Genomic DNA, 25,540 nt, shown 5'->3' with positions numbered 1-25,540 from the left:
GCTCTGCCAAATGGAGAATATGCGTCCAGTAACTTCTGTGACATGAGCAGCCTCTTCTGGTTCTGCAATGAATGAAGATCAGCCTTAACACTAGTTTTGATTGTCAGAGACACCGTACTATTACTGACATGTGATTGTGCTAATGATAGATGGCAGTTGCTTGGGTATCCCTCTACCCCGTTTCTCTGCAGGACAGATTTCAGCGCCATATAGGAAGCTGCATAGTTCTGCTGAACTTCTGGCCATTGTGGGCTGTTACTTAAATGAACAAGCATAGCCTGTTGTGAGAGAGAACATTTTAAAGGTCTTCTCAAAGAACTTAATAGCTGCTGATGCTAGTAATTTATTTATTTTACAGTATGATTTTCATCTTTTAGACCTTTCTTGTTAAATGTGTAAGTGGAAAAAAAAATATTTATGCCAATGTTTAATGGTATAACACAACAAATCAATGATATTTCCCAGTTAGTTTCCTAACATTGTCATTGGCAATTTTGTTTTTGCGATCAAGTATTTATAACTTTAGAGAGAGTAGTAAACTAAAGGTGTAAATCATTAGGTAAATGTTCAGATACATTTATTTTTACTTTTGTTTGAACTTGGAGTGAGTTTTGTACATTCCGTCTATATTACTAAGTATTTTTTAGTTGAAAAGTCCTAATATAGGTAATACAATAGATTAAAAAAAACCCAGAAGACTTTCTTTCCCTTGAAGCAGCTGGTTTGCAACTTACATGCTTGAAGAATTTCTTAAATTTAAAGTAAAATCTCTTGATTAGTGAAAGGACTATGCTTATGATTTTATAAACAGTCATTAAAAGTATGCATACTGTTATAAATGTGTGATTCACTTGAGTGTAAATTAAAATTTTCAGTACCAACAGAGACTTCAGATATTGAATCAAATCATTACTTTTAATGGTATATTTTTCATTAAGTCAGTGAAACGGGTCAGCAAGAATTTAGGATTATGAGTAATAGAAGAGAGAATAGTAAATGAGATAATTTTAAAGAAATTACTGGAACAAATACATGGTTTTTTTCAGTTAAATATTACTTCAGGTCATCTTCTAAAAATATTCTCCCCCCCCCCCTTGTTCTAGGTTTTATACAGTCTATATTCGTTCACCTTGGAATTCGCCTGATATGAAGTCTTTTTTTTTACCCCCCCCCCCCCTTTTTTTTAAGTATTAGCAATTTGTACATTTTCTCTTTTGCACTTCCATCTCCTTTTTGAGTTATGAACCTGCCTCAGAGGGGATAGGCTAGAAGTTTGTGTAAGCATTCATGGCCTTAAAGGGATCATATTCAAGCCAGGGAAGAAACCTTCCAACTGAACAAAATGCTAAAAATACAACATTTTGATGATCTGAAAGAAAAGAGGGAAACCTGATGTGAAAATGTTTTTATCATCAAATAAATGCAAGGGAGTGGGAGGGTCTCATTTTTTTGATAATAATTGATGGCGTCTGCCAGTTGTGCCCTCTGCATTCTCTGCGCATGAGTTTCCACCTAGAGTTTTGAAGCAGAGAGACACTGTGCAGTGCTTCACGCTGACATCAGCGCTGTGGTTAGCGTATGCCATCACACTGGGTATGGATGCTTTCAGGAGCCTCAGTGCCCGATACAGAAACAAGTCCCCAGGCTCTGAGTAAAAAGTAGACTCCGATTAACATTTTTTTCCCCTGCTGCAGTAGTGACTCAGAACCCTCTAAACTGGGAGTAAAAATTATTACTGAACAGTTGTAACCTAGATATTGTATCTGAGAAGTAGTATTTTCTAAGTTTATTAGACTTTTTCTAGGGCTAGGTGCTTAGTAATCCTGGCAGGTTTTTGGTATGAATAAAAATGAATGAGAACTTGGGGTGATGTATATTTCTTTTAATTGTGATGATTTAGAAAGTTTCTAGGCTTGGGTCATTAAAACAGGCAGTGCTTAGCTTTCTTATATTGAGCACTATTGATCTGTTGATTTGTTTTCAACAGCGCTTTTGACTTATGTAGAAATTACATATTTTTCTAATTAAATACACAGAGAAGAGAGATGTATATTAATCATAAGGATTGGGGATTTCTATTTCAATATTTTAAAATTTAAGTCTCTTATGCTTTCGACAGAGAAATTCACTCCAAACTGCTAATGATTTCAAGGTTGAGACAAGAAATGTAGCTGGCAGAAGCACTGTTTGGTTACTTGTCGAAAGTGCCTGGAGCTAATCTACTCCTGTGAAGTTGGCAGAAAATACTATTTTGTTTTTTTCTTTGACATTGTAAAGCTTGGTGATGCTCTTTTGGGCTGTTGGAAGAAAAAGAAAGCTGAAGGAGGCTGCTCTGAGTGCTATGTAGGTAACGAGAGGGGAAATTGCAAAAGCATGTGGGATTAGGGTTTTTTTTTTTCCAAAGTCTTACTTGAGTGGCACAAACTGGAATGTGTTGAAACTGTGCACTTGTTGTTTGTAAATATAAGGCTGTATTTACAAGTTATAACCACATCTGGAATCAATAAAAAGTTAGGGAAGGGGGAGAAAAACAAAAAGCTAAGAATAGTTGCATGTAGTGATAAAATCCCCTATATGGACCTCTGCTCTTGGAATAATGAGTATGCTTATAATATCCTTGCTAAGTGAGCTTAAACTGGTGTTTGGGTCCAGGTTGGTTTAGTTGAACAATGTGCTTTTTCTTCTACTGGAATGCTAGATGGGAAAATACATAATCAATTTCTTTGTGTATTTTGGCATGTTTTCCCATAGTTGAATTGCTGGTGTCTCTCGGAGGTTTGGCAGCTGTCTGTTAGTTAGCACTGCTTAACCTGCACTGAAGAAACTTCAAGTGTAACTTGTCCCCTAGCAAATGTCTTTGGCCAACAGGCATCATGTCCTTGCCCCTCTTTGTGTGTGAGGGACTTGTCCACATCCACAAACAGCTTCGGTTCTTGGCACTGCTCTTGCGCATTGAGTTGAAAGGTCTAAATGTTGGGTTCGGCACGTGAGGCCTTGGGGGGCTTCTAGAAGTTGTAGAGGGTCATACACAGCCTTATACAGTAGTTTCATGTAAAGCAAGATCAGTGTCTGAGTGTTCTGCTTTGCTTCCATGGCTGCTCCCATCGACTGGGTACATACACACCAACCCCACGCGGCAGGCTTTGTCCCCAGGGAAGAAGTAGGAGGTGTAGGAAGCACTGAAGATCTGACAGACTTCCAGTGGCAAGGCAAATCTGTAAAGCTCCGTACTGCTGAGGTTTTAAAAAGTTGAGAGGTCCTGAATCCAGACTGAAGAGGGAACAGCATATAACTGGCAGAAGTATTTTCCCTTGCTGAGGAGTGTTTAAAAAGTCTGTCTTTATTAGTTCTCCATTCTCTGTGAGTTCCCGATGATCAAACTATTTCCATTTTTCCTTTCATACATAACAGATAGGTCATGTCTACCCAGCAGTGCAGCACAGACATGTATGCTAGTAACAAACGAGTTTTTCAGTAAGAGAAATTAGCCTATGTAGAGATCTAGCTGACAGCAGTTGTAGTGCTCTTGCAGCATACACAGACTTGGGCACTTTCACACTGCATTACTTTGTTCTGTTTAGATATTCTGTTCAGTTTATTTTTTGGATATGAGGAGGAGGATGACTTCCGTATAGAATTTGAAATTCAGTCCTCCTATGTTTGAGTTAGGTACAGTCCCATTTGTGGAAAGCTGGGAGTGAGGCACTTAAAGGTACTTGACCCCAGGTTCAGACAAGTACTGGGATTTTTTTCCTTCCCTAACTCGGAAACTTCCTTTATGGCATTGGTGCTTCATCATTCCTCATTTTAGTGCCATGTTCATAGATGCAGCATAACATTTTTGTTATATTTCCTAAACTTGGAAAGGAATGTTTTAGAATAAGCATCTTTAATGCTTACGAGGTAGACAGTAAATAGATGAGTCTACAAAATTGAAAAGCTACAATGATTTTCACCCATTCTGTCTTATGTATGTGTTATTTGTCTTGTTCTCTGAATAATGAGAAAGTAAAGGAAATACAAAACAAATCTTTCTATTAGTTGCATTTGACTGACATTAGTCATTCAAAGTATGAAGGACATTGAGGGAGGAAGAGTACACAAGCTTATGATCAGGCTGCCGTTGTCACTGCAGCAAAGCTGTCATAACACCTTGACTTTCTGATTAGCTCAGTTTGCATCCTTAATATTATGTGTACTTTAAAGGAAACTATTACTTTGGTAGTGACAAGATGATTAGTACTGGACATACACAAATATAAGCTAACTGAAAAGATGCTTGTAGAGTTGTGCATACCTAACATATCCAACCTTCCATGTCAAAGGGCTACATTGAGAAACTGAGCTACAAGATGAACTACTGCTCGCAGTAATAAATATCCAAGCCCAACCCACATTCCTTGTTAAAGATAAGTCCTAAATTCTGCTACAGCTTTTCTTCTGTGAACATCGGTAGAGGTGCCCAGTGATGTGCTGTGATGGTACTAGCCTTTCTTGGAGAAAGGAGCCCAATGAAAGGTTCCTTGAAAACTGTATCTCTGATATTCAGCACAGTTTTGTGTTGGCATTCTGCAAAGATCAATTCATTCTGCAGTGGTGCTTGATGTCTGCACACAGGTAGTGTGGGAACCGACCACTGTGGGAATGCCAGCGATGTGCAAGCAATCAGCATTTTTCTCTGTCATGCTGTATTTGTGATGCTCAGAGGCTCAAATGCAGTGGACAGAGCTGAGCAGAGAGGAGGTGATGTGTATGGGCAGAGAGAAACATGCCGAGGAGTCTGAAGCTACAAGGCAGTCATGCTTGGTTGAAATTACTCATTCTCAATAGGTCAGCCTCATTTGGGATGATTTTCTGATTATCTTGTACTCTTCTGTATGAGCATGCAGATAATGCCTTTTGACATTTCTGGCTGCTAAGAGATTCTTTGTCTGGTGAGCATAGTTGCTTAGCTGCAGTTACTCAAACCCTTTTTTACCCATGTCTTCCTACTTATGCTTTTCATGGTGGTGGTGCAGCAGCACTGGAAGAGGAGGAAGAAGTTATTTATCTTAACACTGGATCTAAAGTTGTGGAGTAAACTTACATGAAGGAATGGCTGGTAGTAAACACAGCACAGTATGTAAAACAAACAAACAAAACCCCATGGTATGTAAAAACAAAGGTACTTTCCTTGCTGGAGAGAAAATGAAAGAACAAACACAGGGCAGATGTGAAACACATTGCTTAATGCTGTCTTGGAAAACATTTGGGTACTAAGATGACGTGTGTGGTCTAAGAATATATATATAGCAAATAAACCACATTTTGGTTATACTTGTAGATGAATGTGAAGAGATTTCTAAGAAAGCAGTGACTTCTTTCCTGAGTTAGAAGCACTGAAGCTAGAGCAGTCCATTACTAAATACAATATAAATGAACTAAATAAGTGAAATTCCTTTACTGTTTTTAAAATCTGTATTTATGGTGTACACTTTTCATTAAGGGTTTCTGGGGTAAGGAACCAGTCTTGCTGCACTGCTCGTTTACACATTCTCACTTTTTTTGCTAATGACTTTAAGTTGATATTTACATTTCCGGAAAATATGGTTATAGATATGTCAGAATATTCTTTGTTACTCCTAATGGCATCCGGTCATTAAAACCAATTCTAGTTTTTGGTTTTAAGACATTCCCTGTCTTGGTTCTCAGTGTTATTGTTTATATTTTCAGCATTTTACTTATTGCTTCTATTTCTCTCCATACCTTTACTAGGTAACTTTGCCATGGCATACAGCTTGTTTCTAAGTATTGAGGACTAAAAATAACAATTTGATTGCGTGCATTTTTTTGCTTCTTAATGAGAAATTGTTTATGGTTTCAAATTCTTAGTTTCTAAAGAAAAAGAAATCCTGTTTAATAGACGCTGGTTTTACTACATGTAAAATATTCCAATTCTTTGCCTGAAGAGCTTAAAAAAAAATTTAAAAAAAGCTTTTCATACTGGAGAAACAAAAGAAACAAAGCAGAGAAAGGAAATGAAGTGAGTGAACATAAGTAATAAGTCTTGTGATCTGTCTGATGTGTCCGCCTTCTGTGGGAAAGCATTTGTGGAGCTGAGTTAACTTTAATATGCCTTGCTTCATGGAAGTATGCTTTTAAGTACTAGTCTCTTTCACTAATTGACCCCAAATTAGTGCCAGTTATATTAAATGACTTCTTTCTCATAAACGGCAAACCACTTTGTAGTCCTGCAAAAAAATGGTTAATGACAACATTTGCAATAAGGTTCAGCAGGACCTTTTATTTTTTCCCAAAACCAACAATTAATCATTCTTATAGAATTACTTTTAATCAAGGGATATGGTTTATGTGAGCAGCTATGATAAGAACTTGTGATGGGGAAAAATAAGGCAAAGATTTTTCTTTGGTGTTCATGGATATTTTGAAGAACTTTCCCTGGATTATTTGAATTTCAATTTTTTTCTACTGACAAAAAACAGATTAAGTTAAAATCAAATAACAAACTCAGTTGGATTGCAGGAGGGCACAAACCTGTAACTGGATGATTTAAAACAATTTGCAAAACACGGACAATTTTCAAGCAGGTTTACCCAGTGTTTTTTATTAATATATGTATACTGAATGTCCAGCAATGTTTTAATCCTAGTTTCTTATTGGTGGGGTTGACTGAAAGCACCTGTATTTTTTTGCTTATCTGCTTAGTTTAATTTACAGGTCCCGCTGGCGTTTCTGTTGTTTTTATAAGACATTGTTAGATCACCTATTTGAAAATGCAAAGACCTAGCAAGGCTGTTGTCAGACAAGTTTAGTTCGTGGAAGCAGAACTGGAACTAATAAAGCAATAGAGACTATTGCATGTTGTGACAAGTTTGGATGTTCCCTGTTTGAGAAGGGGCTAAAACTCCCAGCTGAAGTTGTCTTTGTTATTTGTTTTTGGTGTGATTCATGATGAGGGAAAGTCCTCTGCTGCTTAAAACAAACACCCCCCCCCCACCCCCCCCCACCAAAAAAAAAAAACCCAAGCCCACCACAACTATGTTGTGATACCTGCTGCATTGCTGCTGTGCCATAGAATATGTGACATATTACAGCAGTTGGGGCTTGCTTTTTTCTTTGCCCCCCCCCTTTTTAATGCCGTTGCCTTGTTATGGACATGGAACAGGTGTAAAGTTCTGCTTTTTCATGTTCCTGTAACTTCTGATGGCAACTAGAACCAGCTGAAGGAGGTGACTAACCAGAGGGAAACAGTCTTGTTGCCCTTAAGGTATTCCTTCCTCATGTCTCTCCCAAATATGCCTGGAGAATTGTCTGGGGTAGAATGTTTCCCGTCTCAAACACTGCTTGTTTTTTGCAGTGGTGGTTTTATAGTAATTTTTCCCTACTGAGCAGATGTTGGAAATACTAGCTAGTGATCCAGAGACAGGAAATTTTGGAGAAGTGTCCAAAACCAGAGATCCATTATAATCTGTCATTATCACAGTAACCCACTATATGGTATAAGCTTTACAAAGACTCTGTCAGTTTAGGTAGCTTTGAAAATGGGAAGCTATAGTGGAAAAGTGGAGAGCAAAAAGAGACAAGGTGGGGAGAAGGTAGACTTTGGTGATGTAAAATAACCAAGAGAGAATGATTAGGGAATTAGGGAGAAGGGAGCATGTAACACAAACCATGAGAGAGATCATGGTGCAAGCATAATAAGGAATTGTAGTTTGACAGGGGAAAACTTTCTGGGTTGAGCTCTGATAATTTTGGGTCTTTTTTTTTCCCCCTACCTTGAGCATCATTTAGTTGACATGAGTTTTGCAGCTGGTCTTGGTGACACAGGACCTTTGTTCTGAGCCAGTGTAGCTGCTCTTCTGCTGTCTGTCCCTGACTCTCTGGTATTCTGCTGCATCGGGAGAATCCATCAGGAGAGGACAGATTGTTGACTGTTTGGTAATTATTCTGTTGCCTGTCTAGACCATTTGCTTCTGAAGAGAAATCAAAGTGACTATTTCTAAGAAAGAGGAGTAATTAGCTTTGACAGGATTTCTGCTTCTGAAAGGATTTCCAGTAGCAGTCCTCTGTCATGTATGCATACATACACAACCACGGCCAAAAACCAGAACAGGAACACTAGAGGTAGTCTCAAATTGCAACTAGTCTCTAGCATTTTGCTGCTTTAGCATTCAGCTGGACTCTGGTGCCTGTGCTTCCTTCTGCAGAGGGAAATATTCCTGCCCTTATGCAACTGTCAGACAGGAGATGCTCCTCTGAGACTTTTTGCAGTGATCTCACTTTTCCCATTATTTATAATTCATAGGTGATGTCATGTAGTACAACCCATTTTTTTTGATGATAGCAATTCATCAGTGAGGACCCTGATGTACACTTGCACTGAGGAGGCTGATGTTACAGGAAACCTTTCTCACCTGTGAGACATGGGCATGTTCACAAAGTGCATCCTATCTTCATATATTGAACAAATATTCATAGTGCTGCATACCATAAAGTTGCTCTTGAGTGTCTAGAGTTTGAACTGCATTTACTAAAAATCTTTCTCAAGACCTCTGCAGTAATATGGTAGGTACCATTTAATAGTGAAGTAGCTTATGAGACCAAGCGTATTAGACTTGTCCCATTTGTTTGAAGAAATGCAGAGGAAATTTTAATCACCCAAAATGACCAAAAGGTGACCTGAGTTTAACTACTCTTAACAACAACAATGCAGCACCCAACTTGTTAATGGTATTATCATCTCAGTTTGATGCAAGAATCTTACGGCCTGTTAACACGGATGGTTCATCAGTGCTCAGTAGTAATACAGGCTAAACAAACCCAAGCCTGTCTGTTGCTGGCAAGCAAAGGCAGAGGAATTTCTCTCTCTTATGTTGAAGAGGTAGATGGTTACCATGGCATGGTACAGGGAAATAGTGCAAGACACTGCAGATATGTGTGGTTACTATTACTAATAGAATATTTGAGTGCTCTTGCTAAATTAAGTAATAAGCCATTTAATATGCAGCAGATGTTTTGTGTGTCTTGTGTCAGGCTGGAGGCATTGCGTGTTTAGGATGCATTAAAAAAAATAATGCTTTTTTTTGTTCTTTATCCCTCCCTCACCTTTCCCTGTGAGTATTTTCTGATATAAAAAGCAGAAGTTATACAAGTTGCTGCAAGATGTGAATTTGACACTCTGACAGTGTTTCCACCATAACCTCATTTGTTGGGGTTTATGTAACTGAGTAGTAAAACTTGTCCAAAGCTATACTGTTATACGCTATACACTGCACAGTTTCACAGTTTGAAGCTAATTAGAGTTAGCATCGAGGACACAAATTTCCCTTGCTTCTTCAAAGGAGGTAAAACTTTGATTTTGACTGTGGAAGAAATGTAACTTCTGTTCCGTAGATAGCTCTACAAAACATTTTCATCTGAAATTGAAGGATCCTTATTTTGATGATATATTGCCTTGTCTTGAAAGTTGATTTTTAGAGAGTATAATATCTTTAAATGCCTTTGAAATGGACTCACTGCAACGCTTTATTTGGCATTGTACAGTGATGTTTTCCTATGGGGTTGTTTGGGGTGTTTTTGGCAGACAATTTAAAATGGTATTGCATCTGTGCTGATTCCTTAGTGTCAGTCCCCTTTGTCTGGACACCAGTTCTTGTACATGTTAGAATATCTGGTTTGTCCTCAAGTTTCATATAAGCTGTTGCTCTGTTTCTGACAGGAGCCAGTAGCAGAGATTGGGGGGATAAGCAAAAGAAAATGGAGCAAGTAGAGAGGGTCACTTCACTTCCCACCTTCTGTCCATCAGAGATGTATACGAATGTCCATGATACTTCTGTTGGATTACAGAATCCTCAGAGACTGTGTCTTCAAGAATTTGAAGCTGGGTTCTTAATGAAATTTCATGATGTGTTTTTCTCAGAGTTGCATAGATAGTGGAGTTTTTTCTAATTCCATATACTTAGAATGGAGAATTGTCTTAAAAATTACTGACAATTCATTTTCATGCTAATCCCACAGATACCATCAAATCACTTTTGTTTTCTTCTATATAGGAAGATGCCTTCAGTTTGTATATGCTGCCAATATTCAACATTAAACAAATCCTTTGTACTGATAGGAATGATAGATGTTTTTCATGTTTCACATAAAATAGCAGAAGGTCTCTCATTATGTCTTTTGGCATGCATATCTAAAGCATCGTGGTTGGTGAACCTTTTTTTTCTTTAAAACAACATTTTAATTAGAAAAATATTCAGTGCAGTTCACAGATAGTAAAAGGTTGCTACTCTTGTATTTTTATAATAAAAAAAATTTGTGGTAGCAATGGAAGACAATAAATTTTCCTAAAAAGAAGAGGCTGCTTTGAAGATGGAGGAATGAGGAGACTATTGGGGTTTCCTGCATATACTGTTGCCATTTGGTTGGCTTTATTCAGCGTTTTGGGGTCTTTCTTAAGTGTAGTCCAGAATTTCTAGATCACAACTAATGTTAAAAGTCTAATAGTTATTAGAAGGTTGAGCTTTTTAAAGCATTTGTATCTCCTGTCAGATTTTAAAATCACTTTTGGCATCTAGTCACTTGTAAAGGAGAAGCCCTTATTAAAGTAGATTCCGTGTCCTGCTCAGGTGATTGAGACAGGAGAAGCGGTATACATCAGTTTTGCTCTAGATCTGGTTCTGTCCTTTCAGATAACTGTAAAAATATATGAATTACAAAATAATTGTGAAATGATTGCTACATCACAACCTGTCATCTTTCTAGTCGGCTGATATTAGTCAATAACAAAGCAATACCTGAGTGCCTGAAAGGAATGACTGGAAATGTGTTATTTGTTAAACTGTTCATTAAGTTGTTGGGTTCTTATGGGAATATATGTCATCAGTAGCATTTCTAAAACCAGTAATGAAGTCAAGAATAAAATGGGAAGTTTCAAATTGCTGTTCAGTTTTCCTTATCTATGAGTTGGTGCCTAGGCGTGCCTTTCCTGAAGTGAGGAGCACATCAGCAGATGTGCACTTGCTGCCTGTCCGGCCTCAAATGTGTTTGCAGAGTGGTAACTGTAGGATTCAAGAGGTTTCATTGGGCATATTACTGTTTTATAATTCATTGGGGCACAGTGAACTATTTTACAGCTGTATGTACGTGTGTTTGTGTCTTACAAAAAAAATCCCCAAAATATTTCTGTAGGCTGCACAGATGATATGTAGATGGCATTTTCTTCTCCAGTTTGTTTTGAACCTTGGCCTAGTGTTCAATGGTATTTCACTTCTGAAGTGCTGTTATTTGGATCTGATCTAAAATGGAGGGTTTGATCATCTGTAATTGTTAAACACAAGCATGTGTGTTAACAATCACAACTTGCTTGTTAATCCTTTTAGTATGAACTGTGTAATCTTCTTCTCCAGGAAAAATCCAAACCAGAAGTTGTATGTTCATTTTTCTTTCTGCCCTGCAAACCTAGTCATGACTTTCCTCAGCATAGGTTTAAAAAAAAAAAAAAAAAAAAAAGTCTAGTCTTTCAAGGTTGTTGATACAGGATGGTTGTCATGTTTCCATAGTAAAGGTTGGTGGGATTAATTTTCTTTCACCAAAAGCACATTGTAGTCCTTTGATGTAAAACTGAATGTGTATTTACAAGCAGGTTGGCATTTGAAAATTGATTCCACTGCTAGCAGGATGATTAGTGCTCTTGTGTACAAGTAAATACTTTTTTCCATCACCCAAAGAGTGGAAAGCTTCAAGAGCTTCCCTTTCTGTCTCTTTGTCAGACTCCACACTCTGACTGAGGCATTTTTGCTCAGTGGGGTGCAACCTGTCTCTGGGGTGCAACCTGTATGAATTCCTATACTAAATCCTGATTAGGTATGTTAAACAGATGTTTTTTTTCTAAAAGCACCATTAAAAACATTACTTTTTTTTCCTGTACATTGCAATGTAAAACAAGCCTGTTTTAATCTACTTCCGTGTAGTTTTATTCAAGCCATCAAATTTTATGATTCTCATGCCCTTTTTTAGCTGTCATATTACAATGGCTTTAGACAAAATATGCTCAGTTAGCTTAGTAACTGGCTGGATGAGCAAAAGAAATGTATTCTAGCAGGTTTTGTTCTATTTTGTTTATATGATACTTTATATGATTTTTTCCATTAAAAAACTAGAGCACATAAACCCAAAAGAAAAACAGATTGCTGTCCCTTTAACAGTCCTGGTCAATATTGTCATTGATAAGAGAGAAAGCTTAGCCATAGAAAGGAGATCCCTCTCTTGGTGCAGTGAAATGCGAAGTAAGAGTTGAATATTCAAAACATGGCTTTCTTGAAGAAGGGAAAAAGACCCAACAAAGCAAGTTCAGTGGATATGTGCTAAGCGTGTGGCAAACCTATCACGACAGGGTTCCACTAACTTTTTTGGAGAAATCCAGAATGACTATAATTCTGAGGATTTCAGTAGTTCATTCAGTGGGGAATTTGTGTTAACACACTGGGATCTCTGTCTTTCCAGATTACTTTTGTGTAAAGGACAATAATTTTTAGAACAATAATATTTTTAGAAAAACTGCTTTGAAGGTAATGTCTTTGGCAACAGCTCAGGGATGCACAGTGTTGTTTTTTGGGGTTTTTTTCCCAACATAATTAGTTCCAAATCATATTAAAAAAAAAAAAAAAAGAAAAAAAAAAAAGAAAAAATAGCTGCAAACATTCCATGCTTTCCAGTGCCTAAGACTATGCTCTGTCGAGCCCTCCAAACTTCTCAGGGCAACCAAGGCTTTTGGTTATCATTGACCTAGAAACACAAATAACAAAGTCTCATTTCAGTGGGCTAGCAAATAGGAAATCCAGTTACATAAGATTATTGGTGCTGGAAGACACATTAATGACCATCATTATGCCTCATTTTTCGTAACCTTTGCTCAATTAAGCAGTGTCTCTTTTCACCCCTAGTTGGATTTAGATCCTGTAGCATCTCTAGGGAATGGAGGACTTGCAGCAGTTCTTCCTTCAGAAAAGACTAGAGAGGTTCTTTCTTGGCAAATCATTAACTGGGTGAAAAACAGTTTTTATTTTAATTTTTCAGAAAAAGTGTAGCCTTGTACTCTTTAATTCAACAATAGCTTTTTAATGTCTTGTTTGATGCAATCTGTATGAAAATTAAGCTTACCTCTGCCATCATGATGTAGTATTGGATTCTTTTCTAGTGCACAAAGGAGTCCTTTCAAAGTCTCTGCAAGGTTATTTTAAGTGAAAACTTTCCAAACAGGCTTCAAAACGTCTTTTTCTGATTTTAAAATGCTGTTAGAAGAAAATGAAGAGAATAGCCTTACCATTTTTGCACTACTTTAACAAGTTCAGAAGGCAGTCAATTAGCCTTTCTTAATTAAAGCATCACCACATAAATACACAGATGCAGTTTGAGATTGTCAGTTTATTAGTTTTTAAAATGTTAGTAACAGCTTCGTATTTCATGTCTGCAAGTCCAAACAGTAGATGATAAAGCATACTTTCCATCCTCTATCTCTGTGGCTGTACTACTGTGAGGCACTTTGAGAATGTTATAGATGCTTATTTCATGTAATGCGTATCTATTAATGCATATACAGAGGTGGGTGATATTTTCAGTGAATAGCCATGACCACATGCACTCATCCGTAGACCAGAGTGGGAAGGGAAATTATCAAGGGACAAACAGTCTCAGTGAAGAAATACCCCTATTTCTGGATTGAAGCATCTTTTTTGATAAATCAAAGGGAAAGTCTTAAGTAAGCTAACATTTATTGGTCTCTGGTAAGAGATCACCGGTATGCATACTCTAATCCTCTCTTTTGCCCACATCTGTGCTCTTATATTCCTGTCAATTTAGTTTCCCTGTGCATGCAGGCAAAAAAGGAATTTGCTATGGATATGACTTCCAGGTCTACTCTTACGCTGAACCCTAGTTGTTGCCACACTATTTGGACACTCTGTATTGCCACTACAGCAATAGAGGCAGCAAGCGCTAAATGGTGAACTGAGAGACAATTTAGAAAAATGCAGCCTTCGCCACTCACTTGTCTTAGAGAAGTCTTTTGCAAGTGATGTGGGATAAACCCCCAAAACTTAACCTTCTGTTTAGAGTCTTCTGTTTTAAAAAAATGCATCTGAAATACTCAATATATATTTATTACAGAGGCAAACAGCTTCCTCTTTTTTTTTTTCCACTCTGATCTTTGCCTTCCTTTCCTTATTCTGATGTTGGTCACTGTTTGTCACAGATTATCAGAACATGTAGGATTGGGTCTTGTCTTTGAAGTCCCATGTGCTGCACATGTCTCTCTATCTCCAGGTATTAATGGTCATATATTAGGCACCATTTTTCTCTGTCATTATTTCTCTTGCCACATAGGCTAAGTATGAAGTAATAAAAGGTAAATGCATGCCGAGATGCACCATCTCAACTATTCCTCTTTATGTGAATGTATTCTATATCAGCTGGGGTAGATATATTATAAAACTGACTTTCACAGAGATCTGTCCAGAGATCAAAATACTTACTTTTGAAATTTTATGTGTACATGTTTTATTAGTGTCTGTCGTGAAAGAGCAGCTTTTAAACATGCTACACTTATTTCCTTTCTAGTTGATTCTTTAATGATGCAGACAGCTGGCAGAGACTCAGTCACAACCTTGATCTCTGTGTGATCTTTATAAACAATTCCTCTTTCCATTCTTCAAGTTTTCTCAATCATCCTACTTATTCTCCCCATCCTATTATACGCCACAGATTATTTTTTCCATTTCATTTTAGTGTATAAAAGTAACAGGAGTTTTTCAAGCACCGGGTGCAGAATAAAGATGACTAAGTAATTCAATGCTACAGGAGCTGCTGATTGGCACGTAAAGCTACAATGTGATAAACTGATATGAGTTACAATAACGTGTATCTTTACTTCCTTGAAAGAGTGCATAATGAGACCTGATTTAAATATGTTCTGTTTTTAAGAAACATCCCATGTGTTTTCTTTGAAATTAGCTTTCCCTTCATCTGTTGGAACTATTAAGCCGATCTGCTCCTTGAATTACTCAATACAAGCCTGTACAATTCCAAAGAGGAAAAACGAGGCTGTAAATCAACAGTGTATAATTTTGGAAGCCCACTTACTATGCTAAAAAAATAATTTTAAGATGCAATTGAAGGAAATAGGTGCTTACAGGATACACTAAACAGTATAAAAATTAACGAATAGCACAATTTTTTCTAGCTTTCTAATTTTTCAAGAGTGGAAAAAGGCTTCAGCTACAAAGCATTCCCAACAGAAATTTTGGAAGGCCTTGGTTTAAGCAAATTCCTTGTCTGTAAATTCAGACAGTAGCTTAAAATATGTTAGCTTGTAACAAGAGTTAGTTTTTATATTAGAAGTCATAAGCATCTCTAATGAAGAGAGAGCAAATGGGTTAGATTATCTTGGTATTACAGAATAAATGGTATATAGTTTCCAAAGTTATAATGGGAAAAACATATGTTTCACAGTTACTGAAAGAGAAACAAATCAAAATGGAGAGTAAATCACTGGCTAATGGTTGTAAATCAAGGAGCTAACACTTCTTTGTTCTCTTCCCTGAGAGAAGGATTGTGTTAGCAGGGTCCTGGGTTACTCTGCCATAGCCAAGTAACTTGAAGGATTTCCCTCATACCTGCAAAATGACTGCTGCGATGCTGTTCATAGTTGTTGCTTTGTATGATGCTGCATAAAACATTTCAAGAGTGTAGTTTTGTGAGCCTCTGCCCATCTACCAGGGGAAGAATTTTTTCAAGTCTCAGAAGAGGATTTTTTAAATTATTCTTGGCTAGTATTATTTAAGGTCAGCTCTGAAAACTGTTTGTGTTGACACTGCATCCGCTCACCAGGTTTTAGGTTTTCAGGGATTTTTTCCCCCTTCCTTTATAAGAAGCAAGGATGTCTAAAATTAGTGTTGGTTTCTCCGGGAATTTTTAAAAACCCAGGTCCTGGTTTACATAGGGAATAAGAATGAATTTGCAAGTGCAATAAAACTGTTGGAAGCGTAGATGTTGGATTTGGTAGTCTGTCAACTGTCAGATTACCGAGGGAAGTGAAGCTTGCATTTTAAACCATTACCTAAAATATGCAGTAATTGTACAATATAGAATTGTAGTACGAAATATGGTGGTATGAATTACTGCCAAAGTTGCATACAGCCCCTTTTTGTATAACCAATATAGCTTTAAAATATCATTGTACTTTTATAAATATAAAAGAGCATCATGTGGGAAAAAATAATTGTGTTATCTACGTGCTCAGCATTCACATTTTTGTTTTACGTTCACATCTGCATACCCAACAGGACTCAAAAAATACTTGCATCCATGCATTCACATAGACACTCACAAGTCTGTGGGGCCTGATGAGATCCACCCGAGAGTACTGAAGGAACTGGCAGAAGTGCTCACCAAGCCCCTTTCCATCATTTACCAGTAGTCCTGGCTAACTGGGGAGGTCCCAGTTGACTGGAGATTAGCAAATGTGACACCCATCTACAAGAAAGGCTGGAAGAAGGACCCGGGGAACTACAGGCCTGTCAGCCTGACCTCGGTACCGGGGAAGCTGATGGAGCAGATCATCCTGAGTGCCATCAGACAGCATGTAGAGGATAAGCAAGGGATCAAGCCCAGCCAGCATGGGTTCAGGAAAGGCAGGTCCTGCTTGACCAACCTGATCTCCTTCTATGACAAGGTGACCTGCCTAGTAGATGAGGGGAATGCTGTGGATGTTGTCTATCTAGACTTCAGTAAAGCCTTTGACACGGTTTCCCACAGCATTCTCCTGGAGAAACTGGCTGCTCATGGCTTGGACGGGTGTACTCTTCGCTCAGTAAAGAACTGGCTGGATGGCCGGGCCCAAAGAGTGGTGGTGAACGGAGTTTACTCCAGTTGGCGGCCGGTCACAAGTGGTGTTCCCCAGGGCTCTGTGTTGGGGCCAGTTCTGTTTAATATCTTTATCAGTGATCTGGATGAAGGGATTGAGTGCACCCTCAGTAAGTTTGCAGAGGACACCAAGTGGTGTGGGAGCGTTGATCTGCTTGAGGGTAGGCAGGCTCTGCAGAGGGACCTGGACAGGCTGGATCGATGGGCCAAGGTCAATTGTATGAGGTTCAACAAGGCTAAGTGCAAGGTCCTGCACTTGGGCCACAGCAACCCCATGCAACGCTACAGGCTTGGGGAAGAGTGGCTGGAAAGCTGCCAGGCAGAAAAGGATCTGGGGGTGTTGGTTAACAGCTGCCTGAATATGAGCCAGCAGTGTGCCCAGGTGGCCAAGAAAGCCAATGGCATCCTGGCTTGTATCAGAAAGAGTGTGGCCAGCAGGAGTAGGGAAGTGATCGTGCCCCTGTACTCGGCCCTGGTGAGGCCACACCTCAAATACTGTGTTCAGTTTTGGGCCCCTCACTACAAGAGAGACATTGAGGTGCTGGAGTGTGTCCAGAGAAGGGCACGAAGCTGGTGAAGGGTTTAGAGCAGAAGTCTGATGAGGAGCGGCTGAGGGAACTGGGGTTGTTTAGCCTGGAGAAAAGGAGGCTGAGGGGAGACCTTATCGCTCTCTACAACTGCCTAAAAGGAGGCTGTAGAGAGGTGGGGGTCGGTCTCTTGTACCAGGTAACAAGTGATAGGACGAGAGGAAATGGCCTCAAGTTGCGCCAGAGGAGGATTAGACTGGATATTAGGAAATTTTACTTCACTGAAAGGGTCATCAAGCATTGGAAGAGGCTGCCCAGGGAAGTGGTTGAGTCGCCATCCCTGGAGGTATTTAAAGGACGTTTGGATGAGGTGCTTAGGGATATGGTATAGTGGTGGTCTTGGTAGTGTTAGGTTTATGGTTGGACTCGATGATCTTAAAGGTCTTTTCCAACCTGTACAATTCTGTGTTTACCTTATTAGTGGACAGTTTCAGTGACAAGTTTTGAGATGCCTCTTTTAAGTCTTTTGCCATACCTTCACTTATTATTTATTTAATCTTTACCAAAACTCTAGTATTAATTTTCTCCTAATTTTCTCACTGAAAAGTATAGCTAGCTACAGGGAAAGAATTCTCCCTCTACCAAAACCTGTGCTATGCTCAAAGCTGTACAAATGCTGTACTATTTTAGTCCTTAATGACAAAGAAGGGGGAATGAAGTGACACAGTAATATACTTCTCTACTGAAAGAGGTACATCCATTCTGAGTAGCCATTGGGGAGGTATCTTTTGCAAAACTAAATAAAACACCAAAACACATGATTGCTGCTCTTATTATATAAAAATCTTTAATACAACAATAAAATTCAGTATTGCAGCTTTTATGTTCCTTGCCGGGCTTTTTATGACTTACTTTTACTCCGTAGTGTTCTTGTAGATGTGATTTTTCCAATGAAATCTTTCTTCAGTCCACTCAAGACAGATGATATTCGAGTTTCAGATTAGATGTGTGTTTAGTGTGTTTCTTTTTTGTTCTGTTGCAGAGGGGTTTGCCTGGAAGGACAAGAGGGTATTATTGATATATTTGGTTATTCTTGCATCATGTACTCTCATAGCTCTTCTTGTTTACTGGCAGAAAGAGAGAGACGGGGAGATACATTGAGTATTGCTAAGAAACAAAGAATAAAATTATGCAAGTCTGAGTGGCTGTTCCAAAAATTATTTTTTCATCTGTGGCATAAGAAAAAAATGTATAAACCATAATGTAGGAAGTCTGTGGTGTGCTCAAGATATTCTTCATTAGTACTAAAAAATTTCAATATTATTATTTCATGTGCAAGGTTTCTTTCAGGCTAAAAAAGATATATTAATATGGAATGCCATAGATGACTTAGAGTTGATGGGCCAAAGTCTTAAAATCTTTGTGTTGTCAACCTCAGCTTGAACAGCTTCAGTGGCAGGGATGGTGGAGAGGAACAGAGAATGAAACCCAAGGTCTCTTAGGTCAAACTTGATTGAAGTTTTATTGAGGGTGATCAGGAGAAATTGATGAACACAATACGTGAAGGTAAACGGAAGAGACACAGCAAGAGAGATCCATCTCTAGATTATTTCTAACTGCTGAAATTTCTTAGTAGGCTCAAAATCTGTCATAGCCTCCTTTTTCTTGTATGCTTTGGAAATATTTGGGAAATTGCATGGAGGGGGAAGAAAAGTAATTCTAGAAAGATTTCCTACTTCACACTGAAGTAATCACCCCTGTGTTTCTGACAATCTTTGAAATTAAAAGTGGAGATCGTATTTTAGTGAGGCATCCACGCAGGCTCTACTAACCAAAAGCTTTTAAAATGGGTAATTTTTGAGCCTGAATCACACAGTAGTGATAATGGCTTTCTGTCTTCCTTCTTTCCTGAAACAAATTCCTGCATAGAGCATGTTTTCATGATTTGTAAAATATGGATGATTTTAAAGAGTCTTTTTCCAATGCGTGTTATGTGAAATTAAAATATTGATACATAGTGTGCTGATTTGAAGGGATTCTGGAATGTTGCTTTTACAATCTTCAGTTTCTGTAAAAAAAAAAATTTTTTTTTTTTTTTTTTTTTTACAAAGTAGGGCTTGGTTTTTAAATTACAATTTTTGTTTCTTACTAAACATCGTATATACTGAATCCTACAAAGAATAGGGTTTATTCTTCTGATTGTTATTGTTGCTATACAAAAGCGTGTAGAGATAACACTGTTCTGAAGAGGTTTTTTGTATTAAGACAATAGTTAATGGTTACTGAAGATAGGACTGTATAATGCAAGTTCCTAAATGTAATGGAGGTTAGCATATTTTCAGTGATTAGCTTTTGTCGGGTTTTGGTTTTTTAATTTAATTTGGAGCAGAAGTAGAGTGAGAAGGAATGGAAGCATTTGGGAAGATGAGGAAGATAAAGCCATAAAGGGGGCGAGAAGGGGGGAAAGATAACATCTTGCCTCCTGCTAAGCTAAAGTCAAGAGGTAGGTGTTTTTTGTGTTTGTGGCATCAAGAGAGTTACTGATGAGAAGGATAGGGTAGCATTTGTGAGACTTTCAGGGTAACTTTTTCACAATTGTCTGTAGTGGAAAGCACTCATTTTGTTACGTAATGTTGTGAACACTGACTAACTGCTTTTCTTGAGCTGGAGTGGGGCCTGAGCAGATTGTGTCAGCAAAATAAGCCTTGATTTTGTAATTAGAGCTAAAAAATATATTGGAAAAATTAAGCATAGCATTTTAATAATGTTTCAAGTATCTTCTTTTGTGTTTCTGTTGGTAGAAAGTAATACAAATAAAACATGCAAAGCAGTTTCCTTCTAGGTGGGTCAGATTTATAGTTAAAAAATTGAATGGAAGAAAATGCTTTAAAAGAAACATTACAGCTGACTGCTTATGAATGCTTTTTGTAAAAAAGGGTAGTTACACCGAACCCTTTAAAAAAAGTCATAATTGCTGGAGAATGAAATATCCTGAAATTAATTTCCATTAGCATGAAAACATCTTAAAGAAAAATTGATTCCCCCCCCCCCCCCCCCCCCCCCGTATATAAGGCTCAATTGTTTTTGCATAATAAGGCTCAAAATATTTTTGTCTAATTTGAAGGATGTTTTTTCAGAATATATTCTCATCATAAAAGTTCTGGTTACATATCTTCTAGGTTTTAAAAATATTAATAAATAGGAGACACAAATAAGAGGTAGCATTTTCTAAGGAATGCAAAGTACTTCTGCAATTCTTTTTAGCAGTTGTGAAATTATTTTCTGAAGTTTCAGTAGATGCAAGTTTCTGTTATTCCAGCTACGAAAAAAGAAAAAAGTCTGTTGTAGTAATCTACTATATATTAGCAATCCTGTTAATAGCAATAAACCCTTTTACTTTTTTTTTTTTTTAGAAGTTGAATGTAGTAGTTTCAGTTTCTGTTAGGTGAGTGTTTTTAAAACCTACCATCGTCATCTTTCTTGTGTTCGATTCTTCAAGTCAGTTCTATAAAAATTACTCTTCTAGCCTTAATTAATTTCTTGCCATTTCTGTTTTGTAAAATTTACATTTTATCTTGCAGTCTGAATGACATGTTGGCTATCACTTACTCACTAGACAGGTCTGGTCAGAGAGGTGAAAATAGAGAAAATGGTATAGTATCTGTTATTCACAAGATCAAGTTACAAATGGCATTCTTCTTTCCCTTCCCAAAAGGCACTGAGGCGTGAACTGAAGGATAAAGAACAAACCATTCTCAATGCTGTGGACCAGGCACGAGTTTTCCTTGCTGACCAACCAATTGAGGGGCCTGAGGAACCAAGAAGGAGCTTGCATTCGAAAACAGGTCAGAAAATACTCTCTTCCAGGAATGGTTAAAAGGAAAGAAAAAGGACTTAGGTGTCTCTAGTACATATTTTATATCCCAGTTACTTGGTTAGACTTCAGAATTTTCCAAACCAGATTGTTATTATTTCAGTGATTTAGCCTCAAACCATTACTATTGTACTTTGTAAGTACTAATGTTTTAATGAAAGAAGTAGAAAAATCTCTGGTTTTGATTCAAAACACTTAAGTCATCAGCCCTGTTCTTTTCTTTTTTCTTAACACGATAACATATGCACCTTAAATGTAGTCAGAATAGTAGTTCATGGTTACACATTCAAATGTATATATGTTGTTATTGCAAAGTTTTACTCCACAAACAGAAATAAATACATTCAATGTATCTCATTAGAAGTAAAAGGAATCAGCTTTAGGAAGGCAGTCATTACAGAATCTTAAAGATTTGAATATTGGATGAATTACTACTAAGGAATAAACCACAGCTATCCTAGAAACAATATTTGCATAGTATTTGTTGAGATATTTGTCTGTATCAGAGACCAGCAAGGAGGTAATAATTTTCCTCCACCCCCCCATAACTGCGAAATAGAAAAATATACCAAATATCTGTGTAATTAAGTCCTAGAATTATGTTTCTGCTAGAAACTACATTATAAAATCTTACTTTTAATTACATCAGAATTGTTCTTGGAAAAGGTAGTAATCTGCTTTTACAGAAATATCAGTTGCTGTAAGATGTGAATAATTTACTGTTCTGTATAATTTACAAAATTACAGTATAGCTGTTTGTATTGAGAGTTAGTTTTTTCTTCCCTTATGTCTTCCTATAAATCTCCTTAGCAAACTTTTTAAGCATGTTCAATGGAAACAACTAATCTTTCCTACATCCATACTTTGTGTTATTTCTGTGCAAATTTTTATGCAGTTTCCTATTCCCTAATTCAACTTTGTGATAAAGTTTGAATAGCTGGTGATTAAAGCCAATGAACTGTTTTTCCCTGTGATTAGTTCTGGTACCTTAGCTGCTGTAATGTGTCTTACTACTTCCTTTTTGAACTCTCAACTCCTGAAAATATTCTTTACTCTCAAATATGTCTTTACTCTCAAACATTACTCTCATAATAAATGAGCTTTACTCTCATACATGTCTTTACTCTCAAACTTACTTGATATATTGCATCTCTAATGTTTTAGTTGGTCTAAATCACAAGCAAGCTTGCAGTTGAAAAATAAGGAATGCTTGCTTTATATTTGCTCATTCTTTCACATAAAAGTGTGAGGTCACAGACTCTCCTCTCAAAAGCCATAGAACCACCCAGCACATGATGCCAATGCATAAAATATTACCAGTGTAAAATGTTCATTTTGTAGCAGGGGTTGATATCAATGATGTAGTGTTGACTGAAAGTACAAGAGCAAACTTCAGGTGATGAGCTGCATCATAAATTCTTTTAATGCCATCTCATTTTTATTACTATTATCATCACCATCATCATTATTATATTGTGCTATACGGATGGCAGTGATAACAGAATAGCAGGGAATTTGATGATCATGGTAAACTGCATAACAATAATGGCCAGGCAGATGGTCTGCAAGTGATGTATGAGTGTCTCTTGTCTAGTCATCATATTGGAAAACTGATCAAATATGCCAAGCGTGGGAAGCTTCATAGATGTGCATTGAACTTATTTTCCTCTTCCTTCGTCACACTCAGTAGTTCCATAGACTTTCTTTCTTTGAGCACGTGGTGGGTTAGTCTTGGCTATCAGTCAAACTCCCACCCAGCTGCTCACTCACTTCCTCCACCTCAGTGAGGTGGAGGCAGAAGATAGGAAGAACAGGAGTGAGAAAGCTCATGAGTCAAGATGGGGACAGATGCAGATCCCATACAAACTACTGGTATGGGCCAAACAGATTTGGCTTGGGAAAAATAAACTATTTATTGTCATTTAAAATAAATATTTAATTACTGATTCAGTAGTGGGAAACAGAAAGACAAACATTAAAACCACAGCTTTCCTCCCCCCTTTCTTAGGCTCAACTTGACTCCTTCATTCCTGTCTCCTTCCTCCCCTGTTATGATGCTCACCCTCTTCAACAGGGCAATGAGTGGTGTGAGGGTGGGAAGGTGGTGGGTCCATGGTCAGCCTAGCAGTTCCTCTCTGCTGCTCCTTTTTTCTCACATCTTTCGTCTGCCACAGTGTGGGCTCTCCATGGGGAATATCTGCCACGCCATGAGGCTGCTCCTCCTCCTCTGACCTTGGTGTTCCCTCTTCTGTTTCTCCTGTTTGTTCCCTCCTCCTCCCTCTCTGCTGTTTTCTGCTGTTTCTGAAATACACTTTCTCTGAGGTGCCACCAGCATGGCTGGGGGCCTCAGCTGTGCCCTGTGGTGGGTCTTCTGGAGCCAGCTGTCCCCAGCATGGGGCAGCCCTGGCCTCTCCTCACAGAGGCCCCCGTGCAGCCCCCGCTGCCAGCAGTGGGTACCTGCACCCCGCACAGAGCTGTGTTGTACTTTCTGTAGATTAATAGACTTTCAGGCCAAAAGGAGTCTTTGCATCATCTGCTCTGATCTCTTATATATCATAAGCTGTTAAATTTCACCCGGGACTGAGTCTAGTAAATTTTTTCTGACAAGTAATGCCATCGATCTCCAGAAAGCTGCATCTCTGGATTTGAAGACATCCAGACACACACAGTTTTTCTTCTGATTAACCGTTTTCAGTGAAGGCTGTGGGTGTGGGCTTATGTTTGCTTTTAAAATGTTTATTTTTTTTATTTTCTGTCAGCTTCTCAATCACTGGTATTCTCTGCAGTAGATTAAAGTTAACTTATTAACTTCAGTGAAGTACACTTCATGTTGCTAAAGGGGAAGGAGCGTGCTTTTGGATTGTAAGGTGACAGTCTGTCTTTAAAAAAATATTGATGAGCAGTACACAGCACTGTATGGTCATAATTTAAATATGTATTTGGCTGCTTCTATAATACAAATAGGAAAGGCTTTTTTTAAAAAAATCATAATCACATTAATTGGAAAATCACTGTTTCTTGAGGTTAGTTCTTACTTTGTGTAATGGCAGGGGTGTTTAGGGGGGAGGGTTAGCTAACCCAAGGAGGATAAAGGTTGTAAAATCACTTTCTGTTTTCTTCAACCTCTTCCTTTCCATCCACTTCCCCCCCCCCCCCCGCCCCCATCTTTTCATGCGAGGGAGGGCATTGTTGCAAGGATAAGGAATGAGAGAGATTTAGGAGAAAACTGATAAGAATCAGTTTTGAACTTGATTGAACGAGACCTAATTTAAGGACCTGTGCATACATACATTCATTGTTCCATCCAAAGAGAATATTTGTTATAGGATGCCTTATGATAACCTGTTATTGTCTATAATGTTCTTAATAATTTCAAATATATCACAAGAATGTAAAATCAGGTTATGAGCAAGCCTTGGTTTCTTCTTTCCCATGTTGGCCTTATGCTTCCCGTGTTGGCCTTCTACTGTACCATGTAGTAACTGGCACATTCAAACACAGTTCTTCAGCTTCCAGAAAACTTCCTTCTAGGTTAATTTTCTCTCCTGTCTGTCTTTTCTTCTGATTTTGTTTTGCCATGTTTCCATAGGGAGGCCCCATCACAGAAAGCAAGCTTCACATTCTTCTTGTCTTTGAGCTGCTTCAGCATCTGTGTGGAACTGATTGATAAACCAGCAGGCCAGCTACTGAATTTTATAGATGCACAGGATAAGGAAGTTGGAAATGCTCACATTTATAGTTTTGTTGTCACTTGTCCATGGTATAGGAGAAAACTTAGATCTAAAAATGTTAATTATAATTCTCTATGGCATAGTTACAGTTGGCTTCTTAGATCCCTGTACTGTTAGTAAGGTTACAGACCATGGGAAACACAAAGGAAAGCAGAAATAATATTTTCTGTCCCCAGGGTTCTATGAACTGATGATACGGCTTCGCTGAAATTCTGTCCTTAAAATTCCACTGATGCAGTGAAGGAATGGAGATAATTTTTTTAGAAGATAACATAAACTAACATCCTAGCAGATTACCACAGGCTACTACACTGATTCTCACTGCAGTAGTGAATGTTTCCAGGAGTCTGCGGTATTGTCGAAGCACTTCAGTAGCTTCTAGTTTTCTTACAGCAATCAGATTCCTAGCTTTGAAAGCTGTTATTTGGTAGCAAAGGTGGTTGTGATAAACACATCATTTAAAATTAAGTATTTACCATCTGTTATCTCCT

At 38.0% G+C, this 25,540-nt stretch overlaps 1 protein-coding gene across 1 annotated transcript in view; it reads left to right on the top strand.

Annotated features, from left to right (window-relative positions):
* UTRN (utrophin) overlaps positions 1–25,540 on the top strand; it is a 394,273-nt gene that overhangs the window by 272,721 nt on the left and 96,012 nt on the right. The window contains exon 55 of the mRNA XM_075499063.1: positions 21,160–21,289. Within this exon, the coding sequence (XP_075355178.1) occupies positions 21,160–21,289 (130 nt within the window). The remainder of the gene's footprint in view (positions 1–21,159; positions 21,290–25,540) is intronic.

This window comes from Mycteria americana, chromosome 3 (assembly GCF_035582795.1).
Source record: "Mycteria americana isolate JAX WOST 10 ecotype Jacksonville Zoo and Gardens chromosome 3, USCA_MyAme_1.0, whole genome shotgun sequence".
NCBI lineage: Eukaryota > Metazoa > Chordata > Aves > Ciconiiformes > Ciconiidae > Mycteria > Mycteria americana.
Note: the sequence above shows the minus strand (reverse complement) of the source record. Positions and strands in the feature narration are given on the sequence as shown.